General features: G+C 36.5%; 1 protein-coding gene and 1 long non-coding RNA gene across 2 annotated transcripts; both read right to left on the bottom strand.

The window, feature by feature from the left end:
* Positions 1–380: 380 nt before the first annotated feature.
* Positions 381–3,287, bottom strand: LOC124271782. The gene is made up of 4 exons (XR_006897132.1): positions 3,055–3,287; positions 1,942–1,996; positions 1,120–1,232; positions 381–483 (listed from the first exon to the last, which is right to left on the bottom strand). It is a non-coding gene; the product is annotated as an uncharacterized LOC124271782 (long non-coding RNA).
* A 1,885-nt stretch (positions 3,288–5,172) lies between these two features.
* Positions 5,173–15,172, bottom strand: LOC124271781. Its single transcript, XM_046706937.1, has 6 exons — positions 15,044–15,172; positions 14,745–14,799; positions 8,686–8,721; positions 6,852–6,942; positions 6,013–6,118; positions 5,173–5,604 (listed from the first exon to the last, which is right to left on the bottom strand). The coding sequence occupies exons 3-6, from the start codon at positions 8,714–8,716 to the stop codon at positions 5,530–5,532; spliced, it is 303 nt and encodes a 100-aa protein (XP_046562893.1). The 5' UTR covers positions 8,717–8,721; positions 14,745–14,799; positions 15,044–15,172; the 3' UTR covers positions 5,173–5,529.
* Positions 15,173–19,166: the final 3,994 nt, after the last annotated feature.

Below are 19,166 nucleotides of genomic sequence, written 5' to 3'. Positions count from 1 at the left end.
ATTCTGCACAATATCATTCTCAAAAAATTCAAACATAACGTTGAATTTAACTGATAGCGCAGAAAAGGTTTCACTCCTGCGACGACGACAATCTAAGTCTTCCATTTAATGCTGTTGTGGAAAGTATCTGCGTAAGTCGAACAACGAGTCTTTCTCTATCCTCACCTCGTAGAAGTCTTTGGTGAGACTCTGCAAGCAAATAAAAAATCATTGCAAAATAATCTATTATTCTAATAATAATTCACAGTAGGCAAATAACCATGCTATAAGGCATTAGTGTCATATCAAGAATGGTAGAATGAAATACTGCTACTTATTATGAGTGAGTACATTTGTTTCAATATGCAAAACGTATTACAGACGCGTTGACAATACGAACCTTTTGTTCTTTCCATCTTTTGCCGATAGCACAGGGAAAGGGCTGTGACCTGTAACAATAGGTCTTCCCATGGCCGGTGGCTTTGAATTCGATCATGTCCCTCACTAGGTAGAAAAGGAATACTAATTGTATATTGATTGCAATATATGTTCTTGTGAACAACAAAAAGGCAATAAATGTGTTTTCTTCAGTGCACATGTTGTTACTATAGCAGTGAATTTAAGACAGTAATTTGTCGTGGTTACATGCTCATTGTTTTGATATTTGTTAGTTGTTCTGAGCTATATTCCAGCTACATGGCTTTCGGTCTGTAAATAATCGAATCTGACCAGACAATCCTATGATCAGCTTCATCATCGATCTTCGCAGCTCGTATCTTCAGTCATCAAGCCTTACTACCTGATCCCATTAGTCGCCTCTTACAAAGCAGGGATTCTGAAGACTATTTCTTGCCCGGACATTCACGAGTCCATATACCACTGATTGTAGGTGAAAAGGCAGAAACAGTAATGCAAATGATATGAATGGATCAACGATTATCAGTTAGGGGAAAATAGGTGTTCGTGAAACACCTCCACTAACACCTAACGACCCCTTAAAGCCACCTTCAGCAAGCTTGTGGCTATATCATATAAGCATGTTTGCAATCACACTTCAGAAGGCAAATGATATTTCTCATTTAAAAACAATTTTACAAAACATCCGATGTCGAGCTATACATAAAATGGTATAAGACATACCTGTTAAATGGAACTATGTTCCATGATGGATTATCCTTTGCCATTCATGGGGTACCGTAAAACATAGTACTTGGTGCTGGAGCAGCATCCCGCGGAGTCATCATCAATTTGAACTGAAACAATTTCAGAAAAGTTGCTGATTCTAGGTACAATTAGAAACGCTCAAACCGAACGATATAAACCTCGAAAGTACATAACTGTACCATTACATCCGTAATATTACCACTGGTAGAGGGGATAACAGTAACATCACCACTCGTGTTGTAAATAACAATAATATTACTATAAGTGAAGGGTATACCAATACTATTAGTGCAGGACTTAACAATAGTGTTGCATGGTTCAGGATATACCAATATACCAATTCGTTAAGGATATGACAGCAATATTACCATTAGTGTAGGATATGACACCAATATTATCATTAACGTAGGATATGACAAGAATGCTACCATTAGCGTAGGATATGACACCAATATTACCATTAGCGTAGGATGTGACACCAATATTACCATTAGCGTAGGATGTGATAAAAATATTACCATTAGCGCAGGATATGACACCAATTTTTACCATTAGCGTAGGTTATGACAAAATATTACCATTAGCGTAAGATATGACATAAAATGTTACAGACATTAACATAGGATATCACATGAATAGTACTGTTATTGATGGATGTTAAAATAATATTATCATAAGCGTAGGATAAAATATTAATAGTACCGTTAGTGTCAGATATGACAACGATAGTGAATGAGTGGTTCACGATATAAAGTACATTTTATACAATCATTAGTGTAGAATCTAGAAATAGTTTACCATTTAGCCTTTCATACGGTTCAGTGGCCATTTCTGTGAAAATACTGGTTTAGACCTGGAAATGAAACCAATAATACATAATATTATCTTAAATTCTACCTCTGTGTAATGCGAACAGTTTAATAAGCAAAAGTAACTTTACGGGTATTTGTGCAGACATATTAATGGATTTAAATGATACTATATAAAACTTTGCCATAATCAGAAATTATTTCCCAGTAAAACAACGATTAAATTTCTCTTTTTAGCCTCAGCATATCCTTTGAATTTATTATCCTGGCAATCATTTCCCATTTACAGCCAATTTTTGTTAGGTTACTTTTCATTTTATATCAGATTTTATTGCTAAAACGTATTTCTACGAGCTGCAACTCTACAACAGAGAAATTAACAGCTGAATTAAGTTCGATTCATTTCTATCTCTTTACTGTCGATCATGTCTTAACAATTAGCACCCGTCACTTATGCAGTATAAATATAATGACGTGGTTCTTTTTATTAGACTGCTTACATCACTAAGGCTCTAATAACAGTAACAGGGATTTACGCAGTCACGCATTACAGTGACTATCCCGCTATCTTAAATCATTAATACGTATGCTCGGCAAAACTCTACCCTGAAGTTCTTTCTAACAAAAATGTTAAATAAATAGACCATTAAATATTTCATTCTAGATCAGATGTTGTCATTTCTTTTAGAAGGTCAAATCGAAATGCAAATGAGGTCTAAGGATAAATACGTCGCAGTAACCATTTGATAGGTGTTAATTGATCATATTGTGGTTCATAGCTTCATAATCCATTCAGCAAAAAATGATTAACATTTATCTCGGCTCGTGGTTTTCATCGAGAAACTTTTTTAAATTAAAAATTCACGTCAACAGTGTTCATGCAAGGCGCTCAGTTTGATTTCTTCATTACCGTTTATAAAACATATCTTGTAGTATTTTGAAGGATATGTATTCGAAACTACAAAATGTGACAAAGATTATTAAAATATCACTTTGGAAAATAGTGTATACATATATACACTGATAACCATTTCACTGTTTATGTAGTTCACTGTTCTGCTTAAAATATACCAAATCGAACTGTAAAACTCAAGTGTCCTACCTGTCGACTCCTGTACCGCAGTGTGATAAACTATATCCCAAATGTTCAAATATGTAAGTGCAATCTCTCTTCAAATTCCTGGAACTGGAGTGGGTTTTTTCAATTGAAATGCAAATGATTCCTAGAATATCATTGAATTTAGGTCTTAACTTGGTGCCAACTCAGCCCCGTCAACATGACGTCACTGTCACGTGAGAATGAGCTGGAAACGTGTGATAGATATTTTAGTTCTATTTTTGTGGTGCTGACCAATATGGGCGTTCTTTGTTTTGCGGTGTCTTCAAACGTCACAGTTTTCTTTTCATTTTACTTCATATATATAAATACGAACACTTGTTACTATTTTTATAGTGATATATAAACACATGGTGCGAATTGCACGAGATGTAGTTTCCTCTGCATGTGAAAAGGGATTTTATTATCATGTATATTTTTTCACCAAAAGACCTTGATTATATTTATGTTTTTACAATTAACTAAAACACCCTTTTTATTGATGATGTAGCATCATATATATATATATTTGTTGGCCGTAGAAATGCTTTTAGTGGAGTCCTTATTATTCACTTACATCCACAATGACATAGCACTCGATCAGTTCATTCAAGACAGTCTTATTTATAAACCCACAGATTCTCCATGACATCAGCTGCGACTTAATAAGCAAGGGCACAACGCAAATGTTGGCTTTGGGGCCAGCAGCCTTTGAATGAACCCGAAGCATGAAATGTCCACCGTAGAACGTTATGATCAGTAGAGTAAACATGTAAAATGTATACCTCAAATCATTTCACAAACAGTATGATAAACTTATTCTCTTCCCCAGTCTTAATTGTGCAGACATACTACATCGTATATATTCCTAAAGCAATCTTTACAGGTGCATAATTTCAAAACGCATGGCTTGATATTTGTGTGGGCTGTCTGTGAGTTACCGATACACACAGGCACGAACACGCACGCACGCAAACACACGCGCACGCACACACGCACGCGCGCGCACACACACATGCTCACACACACATACATACATACATACATACATACATACATACATACATACATACATACATACATACATACATACATACATACATACATACATACATACATACATACATACATACATACATACATACGCCAATATCTTGCTTCAGAAGCTTTGAAATTAAAATATTCTAAACGCTTTGCTCAAACGTATTCCAGCTATATGACAGCAGTTTGTACATAATCGAGTTCACATTCCAATGGTTGACACCAAGAACATCAATCTACCCAACTGGGAAACAAGTGGTCAACGTCTGGTAGAACAGCATCATTTTCTTTGCTCCCAAATCAAGCTGACAGGGTTTGATATCGCTGGAACACTGTTCAAGGTGACGTTGAACCCAACACACACCTCAAACACAGTAGGCAAGAGATCAAACTATCAAGTCCCATTTCGTCGAATAGTAACTATGGGCGTCTTGTATAAGTACCAGATTGCGTTCTGGATTTGTATGGTCCAAAAGACCCATTAACCTATAAGAAAGGTAATACCCGTTCTTGATTTTGATAAAGAAACGTTAACTGAAAATGATAAAGGTGACCACGTTGACGAAATTTACTGAGCGGAGTTGCATCCACATATACCTTCATGTGGGTTGCAGTTCAATACATGTTTACCCGTGAACGTCTGTAGTAACGTCGTATCTGTCAGCATCTACATTTACCAGTACAGACTAGCTATTCTCGAAACGTTCGTAGCCATACGAACTTCTTAAGCCCATTCTTAACACATTGGCTACGACCAAAGTTAAGAATGCTTAGGGCTACGAAAGCTTCCAGAATAAGAGACCAGGAATTAAGCTAACCACACCAACCCCAGTTCTGCGACAAATGTTACCTGCTTAAACGTACGATCCATGGACACAGTCAGCATACGTAGTGTTGTCAAAAAGAACAGTACTAAACATTTAAAATCATGATCAGTGGGGAGGGAAGGGTACGTCTCATAACTTATGGAATTATTTGTTTATCCTGCTTTGAACTTTGAACTTTGAACTCAGACCTGGTCCCTTTGTCTGAGTTTGAACATTTGAGCATAGTAGTGATGTCAGAAACAACAGGACATTATGATCAGTTTTAATTACTTATGGTTTATTTAAGGTGGTCGCGTTCTCATTGCACACTCAACCGATTCCGAATTTGGTATATTATTCAGGACTGAAATCGATGTAGAATTTACCTATTGTTTTGTGGTTTCGACAAGACAGAGAGGGGAGATAGGTAAGTAAACAATAAATGTGCTAGCGCTATCAGAATACAGGTCGTGGAATGAGAGCACAGTTTTATTACAAGACAATGGTTTTAAATAGCAGTACAAGACACAGTTCTAATGATTAAATTACATTCTATTACAAAATCGAACTGATTGGGGAACTCTTCTCATTTTCCCATGCTTTAGCAATACTTTGAGTTTGTTGTTTTGGTAATCTAACAACGAAAATAATCTCTGATCTCGTGGTTGTTCGATTTCACCGTTACTTGGAAATCGTTCCTGGTAGTTTTCTGAAAATAAACCATTCAGGTACAAATTTGAATTGACCTTTCAGCCACAGGGATCAGCATAATATGCTGACTTATTATGTATAATCAGTTGGAAAATGTAAGTCGACAACAAAAATGTTGCAAGTGATCCCATGGCATTCGGCTGGATGGCCCCAGAGAAATTATTACTTTGGTACGATGTGAAGTACATTTTGTCGACTTCACTTTAATCTGTTCTGAATTTATGAATATAAACGTTAAAGCCAGAGTGAATAATTTGCAAAAACTTGCGTTATGATAATTATAGAAAGTTAAACAATGACTGACAAAACTGACAACAATTAGAGTATGCAAGGGAATCATTATTGTTAAAAATAATAGTATCGCCAGTCAATGTGGACAACGTACATCGTATGCCTATATACCAACCTGGCTGGCGTTGACCAGTTGGACTCTGATGTTGTCCGGAAAAGGGTTAGTTGTGTGACCATACTTGCTACCACCAGCAGTCGCTCGAAATTTGGCAACGTGTTCCCTAAAATTACAAAAGTAAGACATTATGTTCCTCTCATGTTGCTGCTCGCGGCCCTTTCTTGCTGTTTTTTTTCTTTTAACAGAAACCTACATCGAATGTTTTGCTTCACGTTTCCGGATAAATACGAAATGTGGTGAATATTAGTAACTTATAATTACTCGACAAGATTAAAACGATCTTGGATATATAAGACGCGTTGCCTAAAAATACAAAACGTAAGAAATCGTGTATTTCTTTCATCGTTTTCAATTCTTCATCTTTCCTGTTGCTGTTGGTAACAATTATTTGCGACTCTGATGACATGACGTAAGATAATATATACTCCGTAACATTTTAAAGGTCACACACAAAACAGCGAAAAATAATCAATATTTACAAGAAATTTGTGAAAAGTCCATTTTCCGGTTCGACTATATCAAAAATACAGTCAAACAAAAGTTACCCAAGGTTATACATTGCAAAATAATGACTTAAATAGCAAAAAGCAACGACCAATCGTTTATTTTGAGACAACCATTTGTTCGTCACATCACAGTACAGACACAACAGTGTTTGACTTTGAGTCATGAAACCAGGTATTTGCGAAACGGTGACCCAAAGACATGAATAACATTATAACCTAACAACTCCAGTGACCTTTTGTCTTGGTTGTGTTGAGCAACTCATACGAAGATTTTTGTTAATAGCTACTTTACAAAGCTATTTTTAAGCTGTCCGAACAAGTAAAACATACCTATCTTTCTGGACAATATCCCATGACACATCCGTAATTCCTGCCACATTATAGTGAAAGGTCAGAGCCTTTCTCCCCGGTACACATTGAACTGAAATTAATGCAGAAAATACACATCAAAACTGTACCAACAAACTACAAACTGTGAATAATTCCAATGACCACAATAGGGACAAAACATGTGTATTTTAGGTAGTTTTGATGTTGAATACATGCTTAAATGCTAACATTTTGAGACGGTTTCTAATTGCCTTATTGAAATAAAAGGTATGACAACGCTATCACAATACTACCACAAGAACACTTTTATTACCATTCGTTGAGGATATAACAGTTATATCACGATAAGTGTATGGTACAACAATAATATTACCACGAGTGTAGCGTGTAACAAGAATATTAATTTCGTTGATGATATAAACGTGATATTATTAGTGTAGGATACAACAATAATAGTACAGCTAGATGTAGGATATAACAGTAATAGTACCGTTTGTGTAGGGTATAACAATAATACTACCATAACTTGATGATATAAAATAAAATATTAGAGTAGGATACAACAATAATAGTATCACAGGTCTATGGCATAACAATAATAGATCAATTATCATTGGTGTAGGGTATTATAATAATAATAATGATAGTACTATTGTAGGACATAACAATAATAGTACCGTTATTGTAGAGTTTACTAAACATTGAACCCTTGGTGTGGGATATAATAATAGTACTGTTAGTGTAGAATATAATAATACTGGTATATTTGATGAAGGATATAACATTCTAAGATGCCTAGCGGTTAGAACAATCGAGAAAAAAAATACATTATCAGACAATAAAGGTATAGTTTTTTGATGACGTAACAATTGAATGACGTTATCCCGTCACTGCGCCATTCTAGTGTGCCCCCTCGTAATCGAACCATTTTACATTACGTCACAATGTAAGCGACGTCACGATGCATGTCAGTTGTCATCGCCTCGTACGGCCTCCTACAGTAAACTACACCGTTGCATCCAGTTTCTTGGTTTGCTGTTGCTTCACGCACCTAACATCACTGGTGGAAACTCACAAGTTTCAGCGACACGGTAACGTTCGTAATGTTTACATTCCCACAATGCAATTGTGGAATGTCGCTTGACTACTCAACTTCCTCTGGATGTACTGATCTAAATTTACGCTGGTAGTAGAAATGCAACGTTCATATTGCCACATATGGTTTACGTTAATGACAGATGTAATTAAAATAATTCAGAGAAGATATTTAATCCGAACGTAAACCGTCATCAAACTGTTATCATTTGTTTTTTTCTGGTAACGTTCGTCTTAACGTAGGGGGGCAGACACATCAATAGAACAGCGCGCCAGTTAGCCCTGTGCGAGGATTCTTAATTTAGGTCACCGACACCGTCGTTTGTTTTCTGCCTTAAATTAATCGTAACTATCTTTAGAAAGTATTAAATTTGGCATCTCAGAAAAGAAATACAGTTCGCCCTACCACCATGTATAGTGTAATAAAACACACTTTCGCCCTGAACTATTATAACGTCCTCGTGCTTTAACTATAATAGTTCAGGGCAAAAGTGTGTTTTATTACACTATACATGGTGGTAGAGCGAAGTGTATTTCTTAAATAACAGTACAGTTAGTGTGGCATATAACAATAATATTACTGCTTGTGTAGAATATAATAATAATAATAATAATAATATCTCTAATGTAAGATGTAACAATAATAGTACAGTTAGTGTAGAATATAACAATGATAATACCACTAGTCTAGGACATAACAATGATACTACCATAAGTAGGAAATATAACAGTACTTTACCATTTACAGGATTATACTGTTCAGCTGCCATTTTACCTGGGAATGAAAATCAACAATATTACGTAACATTATCTGAAACCTAAATCTAATGCGAGTAGTGTTGATAGACAAAGTAACTTAACGGGGTATTTGTGCAGACTGACACTGATATTGTGAACTGACCGGGTACAGTTTGCAATAAATCAGAAACTATTTCACCGTTAAACTGACATAAGATACCGCTTTTAACTTCGGCATGTCCATGAAGTTAAAAAATAAATTTGAATTTGAATTGAATATCCTGACAATCTTTTCTCTCTTTTCTAATTTTATTGGTAAAGGTTGTATTCTGGGAGTTTGCTACTCCGACAATGTAAGAAAGAAATTAGCAGCTGAAAATAGTCCCATGCATGTCTATCTTCCATAGTGTAATAACAATACGCATCCAAACAGCACCCATCACTTGTGCAATAGAAACGTAATAAAGTCACTGGTTCTGTTTTGAGACTGTTTACGTCACTGAGGCTTTTAAAACAGTGACAAGAAAGATCACGTCCCTACCATCATTGAGTATATATTCTGTACAGATATGGAGACATTATTGACAAACTATCAAGCATACTTAATCTATATCCACAGATTGGAAACAATTCCCGAAAATGTAAAGCATTTACCTGTCTAGATGCATGGATTATCTTATTCACCCAATTAAATATATTTGTAGATCACATATGTGGTTTGACAAAAATGCGTTACATGTTCATGCATATTGAAACTTTACTGTGATTTCATATACATGTCAAATATATGTCCAATATGTCACTTATCAACATTCCTATTGGAAAAAATATCATAAAATGTAAACATTAATGTAGCTGATTGCACTGATTAAAATATTTAATCTTTTACAATGAATAGTGAAAATATAACGTGAAAATAAGTGTTAAAATACTTGTTAAAGATAAATTCCAACTCTCAAGAATCCCGTGTCCTACCTGTCGACCCCCTAACGCCAGTGTGAAAAAAATACAACCTTACTGTACAAATATTTTTAAAAAGGTTAAAATAGCTGTTTCAGAACAAATCGAATTGTGAAAGCTCAAGTGTCTTACCTCTCGACTCCTTGACGCCAGAGTGATAATATATATCCCTAGTGTACAAATATGTTGGTGAAATCTGTTTCCTGGAATTGAGCTGTGCATTATTTGATATGCAAATGATTCCTAGAATTTCACGTCATTTACATATTAACTTGGTGTCAACTCAACCCCTTCCACATTACGTAACTGTGACGTGGAGACTATCCTGAAAGATGATCACATCGTTTTATTGATAGCCCAAATTCATTTGCGGGAAATACCTATCTATTTGTGGTGCTGACAATGTCTTCTATTGTGTCTACAACGTTACACTAAACAATGAGTTCACTGTAAGCAATATGTTAAGGTTAACCAGAACTCACTGGAGTCACATACAACCAACAAAGTGGGATATTATTGAGAAACCAGTGAAATACTTTCATGATAATTTGTCTCACTGTTAGAGAGAGTAGTCGTCTAGTGGATAGAGGGGTGGTGAGGTAGTCTTGTGGTTCAAGCGTTCGTTCGTCAAGACGACGATTTGGGTTCGATTCCCCACATGGGTTCAGTGTGTGAAGGCCATTTCTTGTGTTCCCCGACGGCCTTCCCAGAATATTGCTAAAAGTGGCGTAAAAATATACTCACCCACTAGTAGATGGAGCGTTTGTTGTTTTACTGTGTATTAGTGGGATTTACATGTGCAATACAAACTGAGATTATCAGACTCTTTATTAGCTGCAATAGTTCAAAGTAGCTCCGACAGCCACACACACACACGAACGCACAAACACGTGCTTGAACTTTGCTTTAGAAGTGCAATAATTTTTAAACCCGACGGTAATGCCAGCTTCGTCTCATTCCATATTCCCTTCTCAAACATTTTTCATTTCCTCAAATATCGACGTTTTTATTGTTCTAAGAATCTATTTCTGAGTAAACAGAGATTTTTGCCATTTTACCCTACGTCTTCAGCTGGGTATCCATAACGGTGAAACCATAGTGATATATATAAGCGCGAACATTGGTACCATCTCTGTTTTGATAGTGATTCATAAACGTATTCATATATTTGAATTTCACATTCGAGTCTGCTTTTTAGCTGATGTTTCTTGTGGATGTAGAAATGGTTTGGTGGCCTTTATTTATTATTATTTTTCACAAAATGACCTTTATTCTATAATACAGTCAACTAACGCATACTTTTCATGGATGATGTGGCATGGACGTATATCATTTACTTATTGGCTATAGAATTGAACTATCTGAGTCCTCCTATGCACACACATCCACAATGACATAGCACTCGATCAATGCATTCACGACAAACTTATTTATACACACACATCATTCAATGACATCAATTACGAGTTTTAACAAGGCAACGACGCAAATGTTGGCAAGAAGCCAGCAGCGTTTGAATAATCCCAAAGACAGAAGTGTCTATCGTAAAACGACATGGTCAACATAGTAATTATGTACAGAGTTTAGCATTGTTAGCTCATCTCATATTACAAACAGTATGATAGACGTATGCCCTTCACCAGCCGAAATTGGTACATCGTTGCGGTACATTGTTATGCCATGCACAGTCTAATATATGTGTGCACACACACACATATGCCATGCGCAGCCTAATATATGGGCGCACACACACACACACATACACAAAACACACATACATACATACATACATACATACATACATACATACATACATACATACATACATACATACACACACACACACATACATCCATATATACACACACATACATACATACATACATACATATACACACACACATACATACATACATACATATACACATATATACATACATACATACATACATACATACATACATACATACATATACATATCGTACGTACGTACGTACGTACGTACATACATACATACATACATACATACATACATCTGTATTGCGTACGTACGTACGTACATACATACATACATACATACATACATACATATACACACACACATACATACATACATACATACACACATACATACATACATACACACATACATACATACATACATACATACATACATACATACATACATACATACATACATACATACATACATACATACATACATACATACATACATACATACATACATACATACATACATACATACGTGTGTCCACTATTGATTAGTGAACATAGGTCGGTTGATAACAGAAGCTCAACTTACTCATAGATTACATCGATGTTAAATGTAGGAATGTCACATTAAGTAAGAAGAAACCTAACTGCTATATTTTTAGTTTTATTTAAGTTTATAAAATATGTTGCGCTGGCATGGTCCTTAGACGGATATAAACATCCATCAAAGAATACCATTGTTATGGTGTGTTCTTCAAGTGTTAAACCAACAGAGATATCAGCTGTATCTATTTTACCGCTGATCAGACTGAGACAGTAGAGTGCTGTTGACGTTGCCTGTCAATGTTGATAAAAAAGCCTACTGCAAACCACATAGTTAGATAAACATCACTGCACATATGTAGTCGAAGTTGAAGTTGAAATGTTTACTTTAAAAGTGAATAACAATGGTAGAAGTAAACCGTGTCGCATTGTTGGTGCTGCTAGATGACAGCAGTTCGAGTCCACATTCCAGTGATTGACATCAAGAGCATCAATCTACGCAACTGGGAAACAAGTGGTAAACGTCTGTGAGAACAACGTCATTTCTTTGCTCCCACATCAAGTTGTTAGCCAGCTACATTTGCCAGTACATGAAGCTGAGCACACCTACCCTATTTCTGCAACAAACGTTACCTTCTTGAACATATCTGTGGACACATTCATCATACGTAGTGATGTAAATAGGCAGGACTAAACATTGAAAATGCTGATCAGTTTTAATTACGTGGATGGCTTATTTAAGCTGCTAGCTTTCTCACTACACCCGCAACATAAGCGCCTTGCCAAAACAAACTTACATCGAGTTTTATATATTTCAAGAGTGAAATGTAATATTATGTAAAATTATCGTATTGTTTTGTTGTTTGATATGTTATTAAAAAGATCATGGCGTTATAAAAATATAGGTCACGATCCCAGTGAATATTTATATGGTGCTGTCACAAAACGAGGGAGGCCTACGAATGAACATGCTCCTAATGTTATGGACATGATCCTAATGTTATGCGAATAGCAATTGTTGTTCAGGGTGTCAAAGGTTGGGCAAAGACCAAACGGCGAAATACACATTATTCAACTATCGAGACGATCTTGAATGACCATGCACAGTAACGTATTATTTGGCTCAATAAAATCAACCAAATAAATAATCCATGAGTATTTCAGAGGTACAGATAAGCTGCGTATCTGCTGAAATTACGCAAATATTTATGTGAAAACTCAATTCATATTACGTCTATTGCGTACCGGTACGCTTAATCTTTGTAAATACTCAATAGATGTGATCTTACACGCGTACACACATAAATGTCAAATCTTAGCTTGTGTATAGGTGGATAGATAAATAACTGCAGTATATTGAGAGGTTCTATTTCAGGACATGAACTTGGCAACTTGCAGACTTTCTTATCGTTTCTCATATTATAGATCAAATATAAATAACAAACTCTAACATTTAAACTTTATTATATTTTTAAAATTAATGGAAAAAATGGCAAAATATCCAATTGAGTTTAAGTGAGGTGAGTACAATTATTATAGGCATGAAATTATAATATTGATAAAGATAGAACTTAGAGTGTGAGGGCACACTCTTGGTCAGAAAGGGGTCGTATTATAGGCATAAGATTATGGTACTTGTTGCAATAATAGATATACAATTGACATGATTAATAACAGGTGATTAAGAGGTGATAAGATACAAATTATGAGAGGATTTAATAATATATTTTAGATGTAAAGTGATTAATAACGTTGTAAGGTAGGAAGGAAGTCAGTAGCGGAGGTAATAAACATGAAAGTAGGTCGTTAAAGCTGATGGGGGCAACGTGACTCATAGCTTAGGTAGGGAAAAATTGTTACACTATCAAGATTGAGCGGCGTGTCCGGGGACCTTGCTACCAGATCTTGGTACTATACGAGTCATATATGGTTAGGGGAGAGAAACTCTGATATTCCTGGAATACACCTCACGGTCTTGCAAATATGGTAGTGGGGTACGAAATATAGGTGGGGAGAGTAATAGATAGTCAGGTTATGGGTTATTGACCAATAGAAAAAATGAAAAAGGGTGTTGGCTGTGACGTAGGAACCCAGGTTTAAGCTGGAGCAAAGCTCAGACACGGGAGGGAGGTGCGAGACTTGAAGCCGAGAAGGAGTGTGCACCTCGGAACCCCAAGCCTGGGGTCTAGGGCGCATCAGCTCTCATCTGATTGTCACTAACTTTCGTACTAAGAAACAAACTCAAAGCACCAGCATTTCGACTGAGACTGAAGCTTCCCAGCTGAAGTCTTCTAATTATGTGACAAATAGAGTGGGTTGGACCAGCAACGCAGTGTTAATAAAACTGTGGAACGAAGATCATCGTCTTGTGGTTGCTGGAGGAACTACGGTAAAGGTCCAAAGGGCCCTCGGTACTGACACGGTACCTCTCGCACATCCCTTATCGTCAGGACCGAAGTACGAGGGTATACCGTAGTTCCAGGTAACGACACACCATCCCAGGTGCGGGATACCGACAGCTAAAATACCATCTACCTGCCAGGTAAAGGTGGTAGTCGAAACCCTTTGGATACAATATATTTGGTTATTCAAAGGAAAATTAGGATAGCCAATTGAGTACAAGTGAGTACATAACCCAATGGTAAAAATGTTATCTGTAGCTCTGGTATATGTCATAAGTATTTGCATTGCTTATTTCATATGTATGTAACTACCAACTGTTCAGTCCATGATGACAGGACTTCTGAGGTACCAATCGCATAGAATGTGCCTTACGTCAAATCAAGAGCAAACATCGTTTTCAGTTGTGGACATCATACATACCTTGATGATAGATTTCAAGGAACCAGATGTATTGACTCTCTCTGCGTTGGAAAAGCTATTCACAGATTTCAGAACAAAAGTGTTAGCTATTGGTTACAAATGTTACAGTAAACATCAACGTATATTGAGGCATATCAAACTGTTGGCATTGTTATACTGTATCAGTAGATCTTTATATTACGTTATACATACAAATAGCAGATACTTCAACGTTTGATTGAACCATATGTTTCTAAATTCAGCAAATTCGTTTACCGAAAAAGAGAATCGGAATAATGTGTGCATATTTTCATGCTTACATCGGATATCGTCCTACGTAATCCGTAACTGGAAAACCATCCGCTCTGCTGAACGACTACTTTCAAAATGAAGCCCCGTTTCTTGATTCTATGTCTTATAATTTTCAGGCATAATCCTATTGGTCTTTCTTCAAGGAATATCGTCATTTTCTAAAATTAGTACCCTGGTATGGATTTGTCACTCATGCTTGATGACGTCACAGCCACCTAGTTGCAAGTTGCACAAGGTCTTGTGTTGTTATGCCTCGTGATCAAACCATGACAAGGTTAGTAACACATCATCAGTAGTCCTGGGGAACACAACCGTGTCGTCATCTGTTTCGGCAGTAATCACATTTGTGGTTCATTTATTTAGACTTGCTACTGTTACATTGTAATTACAGACATGTATTCATTTTTTGTATTTCTTTTATTCAAATACATTTAAATGTATTGTTAATTAATAATCTAGGTTTAGAACGATAACGGATTAAATGAAATATAATGTAATTATTATATACGTGTATATTCTCATACCGACTTCTGAAAATTAAAACATGGTAATATTTAAGACGATTAGAGTAATTTTTTCATATGAGCCTTGTTTAATGATAATCGTCTGTTATTTAGAACTTATGTGTTCTGTTGCGTTCAAAGTTTGCAAATTTGTATGTATAAGGTGTATCTACTTAACACTTTCGTAACATATTTCGTTCATCTGTATGTCACTGTTAAGTTGTATCCTTCACAGTTCAACCAGCAGCCATATTTATAAATGAAAACCCCAGGACATCTATTTTTACTGCTGACAGTCAGCCACTTCAGTCTTACCTGTTGATCTTACTCCTACACCGTTACTTATCAAACCATGCTCGTGCAGTTTTTTACTTGCAAGGTTCAACTGGGGATATATACATAAGCGTTTTCGTACCAACAACAATTAGGTACAAGTGTCATGCTTCAAAATCGTGAACGCCGATAAACGCCAATGAACTGATTATGGTTATACAATTAAACTATTTGATTTTTTCGTGTATGCAGGTGGTGAATAGAAATATCTGAACCAGGATTTAGCGACGCAAAACTTCCCACATCCATAAGAATGCACGGTGAAATCAAAGTCCTGGAAACTAAACATTTCTAACGTACGAAGTGCTAATGGTACGACTTTGGTAGCAAAACACATCTTTTAGCGGAATGTCTCTTTGCTGCGATATTTGTTCATTGCTTCAACTATTTTCTCGTTACTTCAGGTTTCTATCAAAAACTTTAAAATTTCGAGTATTTTAGTCGTTGCTACGAGTAATTTCTCGTTACTTCAATTAATGTTCTGTTGCTTCGGTTATTTTTCGCGTTGCGTCGATGATACGTCGATGATAAGAACCTCTCCAGGTAAGATGACAACAACCGATTACAATACGTTGTACAAAAAAGTGCTGAGTGAGTGAGTGAGTATGGTTCTACGCCGCTTGTAGCAATATTCCAGCAATATCACGGCGGGGAACACCAGAAATGAGCTTACCCATGTGGGAAATCGAACCTGGATCTTTGGTGTGACGAGCGAACTCTTTAACCACTAGGCTACCCCACCGCCCTACAGGATAGTGCTGAACACAATTTTCTGTCAAAGTCAGTATTGTGAATTCAGTTGTGTATGTGGAAAAGTGTAATAGTGCAGTTATCCTTTCCACATGAATTTGAAATTGCTCGTGAGAGTGTCCATGTTTGTAGAACTGCTGACTGAACTATAGCCATGAAGTATTGATTTTAAGCCATACCCATGTAGGTAAAAGTACACAGTCTTTCTGATATTGTCGTATTTGAGGAAGGTAAAGCAAAAAAATGAGTTGTATGCTCAAATTAATACTCCCGTGTGCAGCCGAGTCTGAGGCGACAGTGGACAATTTGGCAGAATCAAGAACCATAATCGAGGTCAAGTTTATTCAGCTGAATTCTATCAGAATAATTGACTAAATATCTAGATACTTTCAATGAGCGTGCATTAGTTGCTTCGCCAGGTAGATTATTCCACAAGTTGATCGTGTCCGGAAAAGTTGATTTGGCATAAGTCTGAGTTTACATTTGATTGTCTGTGAGTTTGATCTTTTTCTAAGATTATAGTTGTTATTTTCAGAGACTTGAGTTAGTATAACTTTGCAGAGATATTCAGGTGAAATTATTATACCATTTTCATTTTCTACAATGTAATCGATTTAAAAGAGATGTCTTCGTTCTTTTAAAAGTTGAAAATTTGTTTCGTTAGAATTTTTGTCTTTCTGGTTGAATCCTCCTTACCATTTGCGAGCCCAATTTGAACTTTCTGCTTAATGCTTATTGATACTGCTTTGCAGAGATGTGATCGTCGTAAATGTGATGATAAATATGGACGTATCGACTGCAAATAGGCGTATGTTACTCTTTATGCCTTCGACAATGTCAACAACAAACAGCAGTGGTCCTAGGACTGTAACCATAACCATTACTTACTGAACTCCTTTTGAACTCTGCTTTCTAAATACAGTCAAATCCCGATGAGTCGAATCTCTGGGGACCAAGTAATAAATTCGACTTATCGATGTATTCGAGACATAGGTATGTCTATGAGGGTAGAAAAAATGATGACAACTATAACAGGAATGGTCGGGACCGACAGGTACTTCGAGTTATGCATAATATTCGAGACACCGGCATTCGACTCATCGGGATTTGACTGTAACTTTGATACCTTTACAGATGATCACCCTAGATACTATAGGCGTTAGGTTTATGAATGGTCCCTTCATGCCAAAACCAATCAAAGGCTTCACTTACATCTGTTATAAGGCGAAAATGCATCCGTTATTGAGAATTACGATTATTCAGTCATAGAATCAATGCTGTTACTGCTTGGTAATAAACTAAGGAATAGAGAACAGGATAACTGTCAGTAACAGAACAGAAAAGACTCTTAAAAGTAGCAATTAATGGTGAGTTACCGATGAGTTTACAGTAATTCTCAAATCACGAGACCATGGAATGATGCAACTTTAAACGAATCAGAGGGATTGTATCTGGCCTTGTGACAAGGGTGGAGCAGGCTCGAACAACTTTAAAAGATGGGTTGGCACTAGAATGTGGTGCGGGTTACAAAGTCAGCAGAACGTTCGCATCGCGATTGATCAGTTCCATATCTGGTGTAGGGCTTCAACGAGTCCATTTTTGGACTGGAGTACTCGAGGGGTGAGGACTCGACTCGGACCCGAGTACTCGAAATTCATACCTTTCAAGCAAACGATAGCGTAACCGACATGACGTGTTCCGATCACACAAGTGAACACTTACTTCTTTCCGACTTCATATCGTCATGTGACTAACATTTCCTATTGGTCAGAATCAGTATTTAGATGTTTACTTGACAAACGTTTTTTTTCTTCGTACTTCTTGTACTGCCTGCAAAACGCAGTGAGATACCGCACAGGCGGCATTTGGTTATTTTGCTCTTTTCACTATCCAGATCAAGATACGCCCATACATTTGATTTTTTATCTTTCTCCATGTCTATCAATTGTCAAGATAGTTACCTAATCATTTTACAAAGTGAAAACTCAAACGATGTATCATATTTACTCTCATCTGCAGACTTGTAGCAACTAATACCATACAGCCACACCGTGTGAGAAGTAAACTATTTAATCTAGGTGTTAATAAAAACATTATCAGATGGGTTAAAGAATTCAGGGTACATAGAACTCAGTATGTCAGTGTCGATGGCTATCAATCTTCTTTGCTCTCAACCTCTACTGGAGATCCACATGGCTGTGTTCCTTCATCCGTACTCTTCGTTTTGTATACCAATGACTGTTACTTGTCAATATATGACTTGTTCACTGTGAAACTTGCAGATGATGCCACACTGTTACTGGCCTAATTTCTGATTCTGAACATTATTATCGTCAAGGCATTGAGAACAGGAATGACAATTTTTTATCAAACCCTCATCAAAGTGTGTTGACCTACAATTTTGTATGTTGGTGTGGGGATCTGTCTCATCGCAACAAAACAAACTTTTTCAAAATTGTTAATACTGCTTTGCAAAATTTTGCGAGTGTCTTTCGAGTATACTCCCCTTTATCTATGAGCGCCAGATTGTCAAAAGGGGAGCTAA

This window comes from Haliotis rubra, unplaced genomic scaffold, assembly GCF_003918875.1.
Source record: "Haliotis rubra isolate DU_JTF1 unplaced genomic scaffold, ASM391887v1 Scf1631, whole genome shotgun sequence".
NCBI classification, from domain to species: domain Eukaryota; kingdom Metazoa; phylum Mollusca; class Gastropoda; order Lepetellida; family Haliotidae; genus Haliotis; species Haliotis rubra.
Note: the sequence above shows the minus strand (reverse complement) of the source record. Positions and strands in the feature narration are given on the sequence as shown.

Coding starts and splice junctions, on each gene's coding strand:
- LOC124271781 (XM_046706937.1), bottom strand. CDS start 8,716: ATGGCAGCTGAACAGTATAATCCTGTAAATG. Junction 6,943..8,685: donor ACAGTATAATCCTGTAAATG/GTAAAGTACTGT, acceptor CATTAATTTCAG/TTCAATGTGTACCGGGGAGA. Junction 6,119..6,851: donor GATATTGTCCAGAAAGATAG/GTATGTTTTACT, acceptor TTGTAATTTTAG/GGAACACGTTGCCAAATTTC.